At 42.6% G+C, this 15,757-nt stretch overlaps 1 protein-coding gene across 1 annotated transcript in view; it reads right to left on the bottom strand.

Annotated features, from left to right (window-relative positions):
- Positions 1-15,554, bottom strand: part of KIF18A (kinesin family member 18A) — a 96,535-nt gene extending 80,981 nt beyond the window's left edge. The window contains exons 1-3 of the mRNA XM_020977974.2: positions 15,464-15,554; positions 3,372-3,450; positions 512-882 (exon numbers count right to left, since the gene is read on the bottom strand). Coding sequence (XP_020833633.1) covers positions 512-836 — 325 coding nt within the window. The 5' untranslated portion in view covers positions 837-882; positions 3,372-3,450; positions 15,464-15,554. The remainder of the gene's footprint in view (positions 1-511; positions 883-3,371; positions 3,451-15,463) is intronic.
- Positions 15,555-15,757: the final 203 nt, after the last annotated feature.

Below are 15,757 nucleotides of genomic sequence, written 5' to 3' on the forward strand. Positions count from 1 at the left end.
GAGCTGAGTCTTGAAGGAAGCCAGGAGTTAGAGTTGAGAGACAACTCCACTTACGGGCGACAGCCAAGTCACAAATGCAGACTTTGGAGATGGAGTGTCCTGTGTGAGACTGGAATGGTTAGCTGAAACACAGTATCAACCCAAGTGACTTCTCTGAAAGCATCAAATGCAGACTAACACCTTGTCTAAAGGCATTTTTATATACAAAGACAGGGCTAGGAAATGAAAATTGGAGGAAACTATTTATTAAGTATAAGCTATGATAATGTAAATAAGTTTCACATTCAGATGTTAAACTAAATATATCATAAATTACCAACATTTCAGCAAGCTACTCTCATTTCAGAAAAATAGTCTAAAATCTATAGATAAAACCAACTATGTTACTTTAGCTTCAACTTTAGTATATATGCATTTTTCTACTCATTATATTTGGGAGAAAGGCTAACAGATAACTGAAAACAAACAGGTGAGACTGACAGAAAAAATGAAGTCAAAATTGTTAGATTACCTGTGCAATTGTACCCATTTAAAAAGCTATTCAGCACAGGCTTGGTGGTATGTTCAAAAACTTGAGCCTGAGTGGAGCTTTCATCAAAAACGGCATCAAAGACAAACTTAAGGTCCTTTCTTTTTCTTTTTGTAACATCTCGATTCATAGTTTTCTTCCCATGAAAGAAACTGTCTTCTTCCTCTTTTGGATCAAAGACCAGTAAGTGCTCATCCACAACATGGACCACCTTATAAAAGCCAATAGCCTTTTCTTTCTGATTTTCAGGACGCACACGAACAACCACTTTCATGTGATTACACACATCTTCTTGGGAGACTGACATTTTTACTTTATCTTGTTTCTTTTGCTTCAGTGAATGCCTGATTTCTCTGAAATTTAACAACAACACATGGAGATTCTGATCAGTAACAAGATATTTTATTTCTTTACTTGTTGATACAAACATTTAAGTACATACTTTATGCACAGAGCTATAGTAGTAATGGGTGAGATAAAAAGATCAAATTTATCACATACACCATGCAATAAAAGTATGGCTAATATACAGAATCATTTTTCTTCAACTGGAATTCCACAATGATCATTTCTTTTGGATGTTAATTTCATTGTGGTATAATCATATAAAGTCATTTAAGACTTTTGTTTTCCAACACCACTTACTATATAAAATAATTGGGCTTTCTCTGATCAACTAATGGGTCAACATTCAAGCAATGGCTTGTATTTGTATTTTACAATTCAAAAAAAAGCAAGTTCAAAAAGGGCAAGTCTATGATTTTTCCAGTTGTATTAATATATGCAATTTTACTTAATAACCACTTCCACCCTGTAGTACTTAAGATGTGGTAGTTATAATGATTAGGTAAATCCCTTATTAGCTTAGTTTCAGTTTGAACTTCTATGTAGGGGTTCTTAACCTGGGGTCTGTGAACTTTTTATTTGTTTTTAATATTCTGATAACTGTATTTCAATATAATCAATTTCCTTTATAATCCTATTCCTTTGTATTCCATGCATTTAGAGACATTTTGACTACCAAAGGGGTCCTTGACACAGTATGGGCTAAGAACCTCAGGTTTAAAACCAGAGTCTAGTAAATCGTGGTCAAGCCAGTAATAAAAGTCCTTGTTACTTCTTTTCACCAAGACAATAGCAGGACTTGAATTTGAGATGAAGGTATGGATAGGACCTTTCAGTCAGGACTGATTTGAAGAAAGCAAAGGAAGTGCCTTGATGTCTTGACCTTTTGTAGGGAAAAAGGAACTCAGTAGGTGACCTCCAGACATCAGAGAAGGGTGATGGCCAAACTGTCCCTACCTGGCTCTCAGATACAAATAGTTCCAAAGAATCAGGACTAAGCTGGTCAGATTTTGGAAAAAACACCAGAACCCTGAAGTCACAGAATATGAACTATCATAGAGCAGCTCTTCATTTCCTACGGAGTTCTGACACACAAATTTATTTTAAGTACTGTATAAATACCTCACTGTTCAGTGATCAACAATGCCATTAGGTTGATCAGTTTCAGAATGGTTTGATGAAGTCGTCCTGAACTTCGCATCGAAGCTCCTAAGACTGATCTCCAGCTCTGACAACTTGCAAACTGCCTGACCTAGAGCAATTAACCTTTGTGGGCCTCAGTCTACTCCTCTGGCAACAGAGGCCGTAGTAGAATAAAACTTCACTTAACCTTAGATTGAAGTGATTTCTCTCTTTTGAGCCATGAGCCTCATATACTTCTGTTATAGGCACTTAGATGAAGTTTATTTATTTGTAGACATGTGAAAACAGGTGCCATTTTACAGATCTCTGCATCTCTGCCAATGCCTAGCACATCACATTCACGTAAGTGCTCAATGAATATTTGTCAAATCAAATGATGTAGAAAACGGCTGAGAATTTAGGAAGTTAAAAAAAAAAGGCCTCTGAATAGACCATGCAGGATGTTTAATGACCTTGCAATAAAACATGTTTTTTACCAAAAAAGAAAAACCTTGTGTCTCTCACTCAGAGGGACTATTATTAACTAAGATAATAATAAATTGAATAAGCTAAGGTTTTTGGAGCTCCATCCCGTAAAAGATTATTGTGCCCTTCATAAAAAGGTCGCAATCAATGGCTGTAAGCGTCTAGGAACCAGAAACTATGGGTAAAAAAAAAAAAAGCCAAAGGTAGCTGGTGAAAGCCACATGGAATACATAACCAGAGGCAACAAGGAAAAATGGGAGCATAGTGAGAATACAGGCCAGCCTGTTCATATGTTCACAGGGCTTGGTGACTGCAAACTGCAGGCCTGAGAAAGGCCAAGGACCCAGGGACCTTCTCTCATGCAGTCACGTTCCTCCCTGTTGTTATCTCCCTGTTATCCTGGGCTGCTGGGCTCAGACACGTGAGGGTTCTGCCTGTATGTCCTTGGGAGAGAGAAGACCCTACCCTAGGTAGGGCAGGATCCCCTGGGATGTTTTGTGGATGTGGGGCCTGGGCTGGATGGATCCCCAAGGACAAAACGAGGAAGTTCCTCAAAAACAAGCTCCTAGACTTGACTATCTCAGAGGGTATCAGTACCCTTCAGCTTTTAGCTTTGAAATATAAATGTGTGTATGAGAGAGTGGTACCCTCACTGGAGGGGAGGAAGGGAAAGAAGTGGTTATTGTCATTCCAAGAGCCAGATTTCGGGTAGTTTGGATTTCTTCAGCTTTTGTAAATGCCCTCTCCTTCCCCAGAATAGAGACACATTTGCTTCCTTTGTTTCTAACATCTTCCAAATCCCACCTAGGGATCTGAGTTTCAATTCTCATCCGGGAGACTAAGATCAGCTTGTAAATAATAAACATCAAAAGGAAAGCTTCCTACTTACCAAGTAATCTCTGCTTAATGTCCTTTTTTCCAACTAGGATTCATTCAACCCTACTGTATGTTCATTACGGTGTTAGGTGCTGGGGAGGTAGGGTGGGAGGTGGTTCAGCAGGAAGGGAAGAATAGAAAAAAACATTAATAACATCATTTCTGCTCCCAAAGGGGCTGATAATTTTAACAGGGGATCAAAGAATGCACAAATGAAACAGTTCAATAGAAAGAATACAAAGACATCCACAACTAAACTCCAGCGTATGTGGTACAGATAGGCTAGAGACTGGGGTGATTCTGATGAGTAGTAGAAGATAGGTTTGGACATATAAAGCTGGCCCAGATTTGAGACTTTATCCTGGAACCAAATGCAGTCAAAGGTTTTTGAGAAAGGGACCGGTGGGACGAGATGATATTTCTAAGTTCTTAGGCTGGAAAGCTGGAATACATGAAATAAGGAGGAATTCCTGGGTTGATTTAGGCCAGGCCTTACAACATACAAATTGATCCTGAATCATGTCTACTGCGAAAAGGTGAATAAAAGTCCTAATACTGTTCTTTATCTGTCAAGAACACAGGTGGATTCACAAAATTTCACTCAAATGAAGTGTCCCTAACAGTGGCAGGTTCTGAATTACTGGTCTATTGTTGAAAGATCAATCTTCATATTTTCTTAGACAAAAGGTAGCTTTGGGAGGAAGAAGAGCACTAGTATTTATTCTAGCACCTACTGTGCTAAGTATTTTATAATGTTATCTCATTTGATCTTTCCAGCAACCCTGGGAAGTCCATGCTATGAAACTGTGGCAAGCAGAGGTTAAGTGACTACCCCAGGGTTATACAGCACGTATGTGCCCAAGTCTGGATTTGAACTCAGGTCTTCTTGCCTCCAGATTATGCTACCCAGCTACTGTGCTAGTTAAATATGCATTCCTTAGTGCTTAGCAAATTACATTATTACTCGTAAGAAATTAAGAAATGTTTGTTCACAACATCAATACAGATTTGGAGTGGAAGGGTCCTTAGAGGCCACTGAGTCCAATCCTTTCATTTTAGAGATGAGGAAACTGAGGCACATTCAGGTTAAGTGACTCGCCCAGGGTAAAAGAGCAAGTAAGTCTCTGAAGTAGGTCTTCCTACCAAGCCCAGTGCTTTATCCAGCACACCATCTATCTGCCCATCTTTCTCAGAGATGGAAGGGTATTCAGAGGCCATCAAATCTACAACATCCCCCTCCAAAATACTCTTCCTATTAAATCTCATCTTAACAGAATCTGCCCTGAGGCCTGACTTGTCCAAAACTTTCCGTGTCTTGTCAGCTGACATGCTAGTTGTCTTACAGTTCTGTGCCACCTGCGAGTTGGACAGGTAAGTCATCAACAAAAAAAGTTGGCAGCCCAGAGTTACACACAGACACATCAGCTACACCTCCATTTCTGAGCTGACTGTTCTTGGGAGTCCAGCCATCGAACCAGCTATACATTCACCTAATTATAGTGTCACATACCTGATAGCTCTCCATCTTGTCCATAAGAACAGTAGGAGAAATTTTGTCAAATACTTGGCTGAAATTTAAGTAATGGATATCTGTAATATTTTTCTCACCAACTGGTTTAGTAATCTTGTCTAAAAAAAAAAGAAAGTCTATACGGCCTGTCCTCCATCAAAATCACAGAATCCTCCCTTGTAACAAAGAAAAACTGACCAACATAGTGAGTATCTTACAACATTCAGTTACAGCCTGAACATGTACAGGGTTTGTTGCATTGGTAACAAAACTACCCACCCCTGCCTCACTTAAATACAACGAACTTGCAGTCAAGACATCACTCTCCTGATGTCTTTGGTACTGGCTGAGAATGAAGGATGAACAACAACGCTGATGCTTATGATCACTGCTTCCTTTTTTAAATGTTTACATATCACACTTTTAATTTTACTTTCTAAAATTTTGTCAAAAAAAACAAAGTCAAGGTAACCAGCCAACAGAGTTCAATCCTCTCTCTTCCTTTTCTTGAAACAAGGTTAACCTTTGCCCATGTTCTTTCAATCATGAAGAGTGACTCAGGAATCATATATATCTAGAAGCTCTGAGAGGTAGTTCTTCCTCGTGTGGCAACTCAAAACTCATTAAAGACCATCTAAAGGACATCAGATATTCTCTTACAATCTCCCTATTGACTTTCGGAATTCAATGTTCGATTAGCCATTTTTGTGGAGTATTTTTCTAACCAAGTCAAGTCAACAAGCATTCATTAAGACCTACCATGTGCCCAAAAGATAATTTTCTTTTGTAAAGAAAACAAAATCAAAAGAGGAACTGAGTAGTTCAAATCTTGCCACTGTCTATTAACATTCTACTAACTACCTTGAGCACCACTCCTATACTTTCTTTTACGGTACTGTTGCAATATACCATATAGTTTAATTTTGTTCTTTTTCTTAGCATTCCTCCTAGTTTCAGTTTATTTGCGCTTTAGCCCTTCTGCTGTTATTCTTACTAGATCATGCTCCAACTTTTTATCAAAAATTTACTAAGCACTTACTATAAGAAAGCTACTGTCTTGGTCACCAGTGATACGAAGAGAAGAACACAGTAAGTCCTTACAGCTGAAGGATTTTGGACTGCAAAGACACAACACAGAGTAAATGCAAAGGAACTCAACCACCCCTGCCCTGGTGGAGGGAGATAATTAAGGAGGCAGAGGAGGGAGAAGAGATCAGGAAAGATAGGAAATAGCACTTGGAAGACTCTGGGAACTCCAAAAGGTGACGATAAGGAGGTAGAGAGAACCTATGTAAAAAAGGATGAAGGCAGTAAATGGAATACTATGTATGGCAAACAGCATACAGATCAGTTTTTATGCACATGTGTGCATGGAGGAGATTAGGTAATAGGAAATATGTTTAGAAAGGGCTTTAATGCCAAACAAAGGAATTTGATGACACTAGGGAGCCACTGAAAGTTCTTGGGTAGGGGAGTAACATGGTCAGACCTGTGCTTTAGAAATATCAATTTGTCGGGCAGCTAGGTGGTACAGTGAATAGAGTTCCAGCCTTGGAGCCAGGAGGACCTGAGTTCAAATCTGACCTCAGACACTTGACACTTTCTAGCTGTGTGACCCTGGGGAAGTCACTTAACCCCAATTGTCTCAGCAAAAGAAAGAAAGAAAGAGAGAAGGAAATATCAATTTGTCAGGACAAGGCTGATTGGTTGTGCAGAGATGGAAGAAGGAAGAGGGACAGCTAAGTGAGTGATGAGTTCAGTGATGCCTAGGTTTCAAACCTAGGTGAGAATAGTGGTTCCCTCAACAGAAACAGAGAAGTGAGGAGAAAGGGTGGATCTTTAACAGCAAAGAACTGTTTTAGATACATGGAGGCTGAGGTACCAGTGGGACAGCCAGCAGCCAGTTTGTGAGGAAGGACTAGAATTCAGGGGAGAGAGAGGAGGACTGGATATGTAGATTTGGGAATCATTTGCTCAGAGATGATAATGGAACTCACTGTGAATAGAAAGAGGGAAGTTGGGAGAAGGGAAAATTTAGCGGGAAAGATAAAATCCTATTTGGATATGTTGAGGTTGAGGCATCAACAGGATGTCCAGAACCTACAGGTAAGGGGAGATGTTTGGGCTGGAAATGGAGATTTGGGAATGATTCACAAAGAAGAAGTAAAGCAATGGTAAAAGATCTCCAAAGGAGAGAGTGTAGAAAAAGAGAAGAGGACAAGTATGGACAGACCCTCTGCACGTGCTCACACGTGGTAGTGGGGGAGAGGGGGGAGAAGTGCTAAGGAAAAGAATGAGAAGGATCAGTCAGAACCAGGAGAAAATGAATGAGAGAGAAGCTTGGAGAGGAGAGAGAATATCAGTGAGGCATTTATGGGTCAACAGTGTCAACTGCTGCAAAGAGACTGCCTAAGAATGGAGGAATTAGAAAAGATTATTTGTTATTTGTGGCCTCAGAGAAAACAATTTCAGGGGAATGGGAAGGTCAGAAGCCAGATCAAACAGGGTTCAGTGAGGGGATGGTGAACAAGTAGTGATGATAAGTACATATTATTCTTCCTAAAAATCTAGATCTGAAGGGGGAAGAGGATGAGAACTACAGCTAGAGAAGTCAAAAGAAACTGTTTTATTTTGCAAAGGATGGGGGGGGTTGTCTGAATATCTGCAGACAAATGGGGAGGTGAAAGAGGCTGAAGAAGAAATATAGCAGGGCTGATCAATAAAGCACTAAGGACAAGAGAGGATGGGACCAAGAGCAGTCTGGGAGCTTAGCTCTGGCAAGGAAGACCACCCCTTCCACTAAGACAGAGATGTGCAAGAGTAGATCAGAGACTATGGAAAAGTTTGGAGATTTTCAGGACAGGAGAATGGAAAGCTCAGCCAATCAACAAGCATTTTATTGAGCACCTGTTTCAGAACTTTAGTGCTAGAGGTACAAAGACAAAAATGAAGCCATTCCTGACTTTCATGATTCTCTCGCAGGTGACACCACATACAGGCCACACGCTACCCTGGAGGGGATGGCATTAGCATTCAGGGACCAGGAAGGGAATCCTGCGGAAGATAGCTCTTGTGTTAAGTGCTGAAGAAAGCCATTGACTCCAAGAGTCAGAGGCGATGAGGGACAGCATTCCAGGCTTGGAGAATGCCCGGTGCCGAGGAACAGAGAACTGGATGTGGATGGAGCTTTGTAACATGTGTGAGGCACAGCAAGAAGCCCAGTATGGCTGCAGCCCCAAGAGCAGGGAGGGGAACAGTGTGAAAGCAGACTGGAGAGGTGGATGGATGGGGCTAGTAGGGCATGAAGACCTTGAAATACCAAAAGAATATACCATATTTGATACACGGGAGTTTATTGAGTAGGGGTGAGGGACATGGTCAGAGCTATATTTTAGGAAAATCACTGCGGTGCCTGTGTGGAAGACAGGCAAGAGGGAGAGGCTAGAAGACCAATCAGGAAGCTGCTGCAATTTTTCATGGGAACGATAAGAAGGGCCTGAACTAAGAGGTGGCTATGTGAGGAGAGAAAAAGGAGAGGCTCTGGCCCAAAGTAATTAGATATTTATGTTGAACGACCTATTGTAAAGTGATGATAATGACACGTGAGTGCCTGGAAGAATGGTGGTATCCTCAGCAACAAGATGGAGGCTGGAAGTGGGATAAGTTTGTTGTCAGGAAGAAAGGAAGACAATGAATTCTGCTTTGGGCCTATTGAGTTTGAGTCACCTATAGATATCTAATCCTAAATATCCAATAGGCAGTTGGTAATGTGGGACTGGAAATCAGGGCTGGATAGAGAGATCTGGGAGTTGTCTCCATAATGACGGAAAATGAAACCATGGGAACCCAAATGAACCCAAGCAAGAGATCACAGAGAACAGAGAAGAGGGCCTAGGACAGAACTCCTAGTACTGCCATGATTAGAGGGTTTAACAGGAATGATAAAAGAGCAAAGGAGACTGATGGAAAACTCCCATAAAATGCCTGTCCCAGGATAAACCAATCACCAGAAATCTCAACATGCTACACTCAGTACCCTCCACCTCCTTTCCCTAGCATAGGATGGCTTAAGGGTAGAGTACTCAACTCCACCCAAAGCTTTCCTTTCTAAGAGGCAAAGCTAGACTTTGCAATTCATTCTATCTTCTAGATGCAGCTTTGCTTGGCACAGTGCTGGGCATCCTCCCCTGCCTTCTCTCTCCTTTTCAGCTTCCTTTTGTGTGATTTCTCCCATTAGATCATAAGCTCCTTGACGGCAGGGACTATCTTTTTCTTATTTATATCCCCAGCATTTAGTACAGTGCTTGGTCTAAACCAGGTGTTTAATAAATGCTTATTGAATTGAAATGAAGGAGAATTAGGACTAAGAGCAGTGTCATGAAAACCCAGAGAACTCCTAGAGCACAGGGTAAGCAGCAGTATCAAACGTTGAAGAAGGGTCAAAAAGGATGAGGATTCTGAAAAAAGTTATTTGATTTGACAATCAGGAGACTATTAGCAGCTTTGGAGAGGGAAGTTTCAACTGAATAATGAGGATGAAAGTCAGACCAAGAGGGTTAAGAAGAGAGCATGAGGAAGAAATGTAGAGACTCCATACAGATGGTTTTTTGGGGGGAGTATGGCTGAAAAAGAGAGATGGAGGATGACGGTCAGCAAGGACTACTGGGTTTTTTAAGGATGGATGTGTCTGTATGCAGAAGGGAAGGAGCCTACAAGGACAGATGAAGACAAGAGTGAGAGAGAGGACAACTGGGTAGAGAATGTTACTGTTAGAGAAAAGAGGAAGGGATCAAGGGGCCATGTAGAGAGCCCAGCTTTGGTGAGAAGGGCTACCTCATCAAAGCCTGCTGGAAATAAGGAAACGGGGGGAAAGCAGAGGGAGTCACTTTTCTGTTGAAAGGGACTGTAGGTTGAGGGTAGAAATGGAGATAAGAGGAGAAAGAATGTTTGGGAACAGCTGCTGTGGGTTGTATGCTTTGTGATTTTATGATCCTATAGTGTGATTCCTATTTTTTTTTCTAGAAAACACTTATTCTAATCGTTATAGAGAAAAATGGGTGTTATCTTTCATCTTTATAAACTAATTGGTTCCAGATTTTTTTTTTAAGGAACAGTATCTATGATCAGAAGAGTATGGCCTAAGTGTGTGAGAGAACCATGCTTCTTAACAGTGGTTATAAGCATACTCTTTACAATTACCATGATTCTGAACAGGGCATTAAGACAAGACTAATGTTTTACAGTACAGAAAATATTACATCATATGGGCCAGCATCCATCTCTCAATATTTTTCTAAGCCTTTGGCCAATTTTTGTTTTACTGACAGCAAATCGGCTCTTAATAGACAGATTTACCTTCTCAGCTCTACTTCTGACATCAATAAAATAAGAAACATAGGGTGTGGGAGGTGAGTTGCGGGGAAACACACTGGACTGAGGTAGCAGTCAAAGCACACCACCCGTGGCCAAGCAGTTGCCTCTTTCAATACAGGGAAAAGCTTGTGATTGCCTTGATTTTTAGCCTCTTTCACTCTCTGTGACCATCCTTGCCTCCTATGATCCTCAGGAAAGACCAGGTAGGTGCAGTTGGAGTAGAAGACAGTGATGTCGGCCATCAGTACTGCCTCAGTTATAAACATATGGCAGGGGGAGAGCAGACAGAAGCTTTTTTGTGAGCAAAATGAAGGCGCGTGTCTGCTCCAGATGGGAGCAGTGGGGCCAAAGGGCACTGGATTTGGAGTTAGAAGCCCTCGTTTGGAACTTACTGTGTGATTTTGGGCAAGTCAAGTCTCCCCTTTGGGCCCTGGTTTCCTCATCTGTAAAATGAGGCTATCAGGCTATCTCAATTATTGTTGTTCAGTCATTTCAGTGATGTCCAGCTGTTTGTGACTCCATTTGGGGTTTTCTTGGCAAAGATACTGAAGTGGGTTGCCATTTCCTTCTCCAGCTCATTTCATAGATGAGGACATTGAGACAAACACAGGGTCACACAGCTCGTAAGTACCTGAGACTGGATTTGAACTCAGATCTTCCTGACTCCCCAGCTTGGCGCACTATCACCGTGCCACCGAGCTGCCTAAATTACTTCCCAGCTCTAAATCCTATGATTTTCTATGATGTAAGGTTAGTTATCTGGCAGTCAATTAGGTATTAAGTTTTTTTTTAAAGACTATATTCATTGAAATATTGTTCAATGATAAATCTAATGGCCTCTCCTCAGTTGTCATTCTGTTACAATTGTGTAGCTTTTGAAGGTAGCACACTAGATAGAACTCTGTGACTAGAGACAGTAAGACCTGAGTTCAAATCTAGCCTCAGATATTAGCTGTATAACCCTGGCCTACCCTTCCTCAACTGCAAAATAGGGAACACACTAGCACTTACTTTCCAGGGTTGTCATTAGTCATTAGTGCTTAATAAATGCTTATTCTCTCCTCTACCCAATCACCACTGGCCTTCCCTACTTTTGTGATTGCATCTTCTCAATCTCCTCTGATGGAACATCATCCTGTACCCACCCCATTAACTGTCAACGTTCCCTAAGGCTCTGCCCAGGGCCTTCTTCTTTATCCCTTTCTCTGTCTAACATGAGCACCTCTAACTGCCTGTAGGACATCACCACCTCAGACTCAATAGGTCTAAAATGGAGCTGTAACTTCCCTCAAAACTCCTCCAAACTTCTTCCTTGTTGAGGGCATCATCATTCTTCTAAGCAGGAGATGTGCCCCCCGGAGTCACCTTTGACTCTTCCCTCATAGCTTTGCCCAGTCCTATTCATTCTACCTCTACATCTCTGCCACCTGTTCCATTTTCTCTATCCGTTTGGCCTCTCCTCCAATTCAGGCCTCATAACCACCCACCTAGAACTCTACAATGCCTTCTTATTTGGTGCCCTTGCTTGCAGTCATCCCCCTTTCAATCCATCCTCCATTACAGAGTTGCTAAACTGCTATTTCTAAAATACCTATCTGGTCATGTCATGTCATCACTCACCAAACTTCAGTGGCTCCCTATCGTCTTCAGGATAAAATACGAAATCCCCAGGCTGCCACAGTCCTCTCCAACATGGATTCCACTTCCCTCTCAAGTATTATTCTTATTAACCCCTTCCTGTACTTCCTCTGCCAGTCAAACTGACCTCTTAGCTGCTCCCCATCCATCACATCCCATCTCCCAACCCTCTGCCTTCCTCCCAAGTACAGCTCAGATCTCACCTCATTATTTTCTTTTTTATGTTTCTATTCAAAGAATTTCCACTAGTTCTTGTCTGAGTAACAAATACAATTCAATTCTATGAGAAACATGACACGGTTATTTTTGGCAAAGCCCTGGAGATACAAGGACAAAAATGAATGTCTCTGCTCTTAAGGAGCTTTGATGCAGGGAAGAGAGGGCATATACACAAATAAGGGATGGCAACACGAGTTAAGGAGGCACAACTTCCACACCAGCAGAAGCCAGTCGATTGCACTGAATGTGACAAAAATGAGACAAAGCAGACAAAAGGAACCTGTTGGCCCACGGCAAGCTTACGACCCCAGGGCCAGACCACTTGTCAAAGAAGTCATGTCATCTCCTTGGGAACTCTGTGTGTCTAAGCAGGGGTCCAGCTTGTGCAATGTATGAATGAAAGGAAGACATACTAAGCCTTCTAACTGGAGGACAATCAAGCCTACTCTTCCCAAGGAGTAGGCTTCAAAACACCTAGCAACATGGAGTGGCAGAAAGGACACTGGCCTGGGAGAGGGTCCCAGCTCTTTTCTCTGCCTTCAGTCTCTTTCTACTTTGATCCATCTATTTGGCTGTCAGAATCATCTTCCTAAAGTACAGGTCTGATCACAGCACTTTTCTGCTTAAAAAGTTGGCCACTCGTTCCGACTAGAAGCACAAGTTCCTTACCCAGTCACGTAAGGCTGTCTACAGTCTTGAGCCAGCCTATCTTTCCCAGGTAAACTGGACTATCACAGATGGTAAATTTATCATTCCATCTCCCCCGTGATAACACCTGTGGCTTCCTATTACCATATCACTATCATAGGGATAATAGGACAACAGAGAAATGAGTCCCCAACTTGGGGAATGTATCTGCTCCTCATTTGTGTCCCTCCAAATTGAGAATCCTTAGCTTTCATTCAGGCTCAGTTCTGATGTCACCTCTTCAAGGCAGACAAGTAGGGTATAGCAGGAGAGTAGAAAGAGAATTCAATCTGGAGATGAATAGTTGGGCTCAAATCTGAGCTCTGCTTCTTGCTGTGTGACCTTGGGGAAGTCATGTCATCCATCACAGATTCCAATTCCTCATCCAGAAAAGGAGGGGGTTGGGAACTAGATGACTTTCGAAATCTCTTCCAGGTCAAAAGTTATGATGATAATAATAATAATAATAATAATATTAGCTAACATTTATGCATCACTTATTACATGCCAGGCACTGTGCTAAATACTTTACATCATTATCTCATTGGAGACTTATAACAACTTATTCCCACTGTGCAGATGAGGAGACTGAGGCAGACAGAATTTAAGAAACTTGCTCTGTGACATAGCTAGTGAATGTCAGAGGCTGGATTTAACCCAGGTCTTTCTTACTCCAGGCCTGGCGCTCCATTCAGCAAACCAATTATGATCTTGATTCTTCCCTCATCCTCTGAGCATAGGGTTCTCTCTCTCCATATTCCAAAAAAACAGAAAACAAACAACCCCCCCCAAAAACAAAGAACCAAGTCAACGCCAAACCCAAACGCTGTGTCTGAATGCCTCTTTTGCCACTATTAGCATGGCCTTATAGACAGAGTGCAGCATATGGACTCAGCAGAGGAGTGTTCACCTTAGCCTACAAACTTGCTGGCCAAGCAATTGTGGGTAAATCACCTCTTGAGTGAAATAGGGATGGTAACCCTTTTACCTGGAAAGGCTGCCATGAGCCCGGTACTATCTATGGAAGTACAAGCTACCACGGTATCATCACAGCCCAACTCACACGATCTCTTTAAGTGAACGTCAGGCTCCTCATCTGTAACATGGGAATGATGACACAGACCGACTCAAAACTACCAGAGTTTAAAATTACCCTAAGACTTTTGGGACACCCTGCTTAACGCTGACATTATATACCTCATTTGGTTGACATGACGAAAGGGCTTTGTAAAATGTAAGCTACACTTTTTCAAAGGCTTAAAAATCCATTTTTAATAATAACATTGCAAGGCATTCCCATCTCGTTTCTCAGATAAACTCCAGAGAGGATCAAACATCACATACATCAGTGAAAGTTGCTCCAGGAAGACAAGCAAGGTTAAGAGTTGCAGGCAAGAGTGCACAGGCCCACAGTAAGCCTTTGCTCGCACCTGCTCCTGCCCCCAAACTTGCACTTGGATCAACAAGAAATGTTGTGAATACTAACACACCAGCACCTGAGACAGAAAACTCCTCTATTCTGGGATGCCCCACATCCAACAAGAGAAATTAAAAAAAAACACACTCACAAATAGATAATGGAAACTGACTTATCATCTATGTGAGTGAGCCTTCCTTTCCTCATCTGTCAGATGGGCGTATGAATGCCTATTAACACTAACTTTACAAAGCTGCTGCGACGGTTCAATTAGGATAATGGAGATAAAGTGCTTTGGCAATATTTAAACAGATAACTGTAAACTATAATCATATTATTACACTCTCTAGAAAAATGTAAGCTTCTTGAGGGAACGGTCTGTTTCCTTTCTATATCTACAGAACATTTCACATATTAAGCACTTAATAAGCACTGGCTGAATAAGGCATATTAGAATGTATATATTAGTGCCCGTTCTTATTAGCTATTATTATTATTATCGTAATGTTAGAATGTAAGCTCCTTGAGGGTAGAGAATGCCTTGCTTACTTGCATTTGAAACCTCAGTGATTAGGCACTTTGCACTGCGCCTGTCATGCAGTACACACTTAATAAGTGCCTATTATTGCAAATATTATAGAATATAGGCAGACGCACAATGCTTTATTCTGTACAATATGCACTCTCAGTTAAAACTTCCGGCTGGCTGTTCCATGGCATTGGCGCCAGCTCTCTTAGCACCAATGGGGAAAGAGAACAAGCATTTATTTAGCACCTACTATAAGCAGGGAACTGTGCAGAGCGCTTTAAAATTTGATCTCACCAGATCCTCAAATGGTCTTCCCTTCTCACTACCTTCCTCCAATAAGGACTCATTTCTCTGCAGCCCCTCCTCAGATCCTCAAACCCACCAGTGAGGGAGGGGCTGTTACCGCCTCCATTTGGGATATGAACAAACCAGGGTTGAGAGCAGAACTTGAACTCGGATCCCCAAGCGAAGCCTTTACCAGGTAACTGACTACAAGGTGTGTTTGTGGGGGGCTTTCCTGAGACACCCCCATCTCGGGTATTGGCACTTTTCCCTGCCTGAGGGCGTATGTTTTGAATCCGAGGGCCCCGCCCCCAGCCCCACTAGAGTGAAGGCGGCCTGGGGTCCTCGCCCGCGGCCGGAAGGTTCTGCGCGCTCCCTCCGCAGGATCAGTCGTGGCACCGGGAGGGAAGCGGCCCAGCCCTGGCCTCTCCGCTCCCCGCCCTCACTCACCCCACTGCCGCCCGTGCTCCCCGAAGCCGCGCCCGACTCCGTCGCTTCAGTCGCCGCGCCGGCTGCCGACATGGGCCCGCTCCGCACTCCAGATTCAAACGCACGCCTGTCTCTTCCCCGGAGCCCGTCATTGGCTGCCGTCCTCATGACGTCACCACGCCCGCCGAGCGAAGCCGAGCGCGCCCGCACTCGAGGTGGAATGGCCCGTGCGGGAGCCCGTCGGCCCCTCGCGTCGCCGTGGCAACGGCGGCGGTTGGGCAGGCCTGGTGGTGGCCGTTGGAGGAGCAGCAGCTA

The sequence above is a fragment of the Phascolarctos cinereus genome, unplaced genomic scaffold (genome assembly GCF_003287225.1).
Source record: "Phascolarctos cinereus isolate Bilbo 61053 unplaced genomic scaffold, phaCin_HiC Scaffold_9;HRSCAF=440, whole genome shotgun sequence".
NCBI classification, from domain to species: domain Eukaryota; kingdom Metazoa; phylum Chordata; class Mammalia; order Diprotodontia; family Phascolarctidae; genus Phascolarctos; species Phascolarctos cinereus.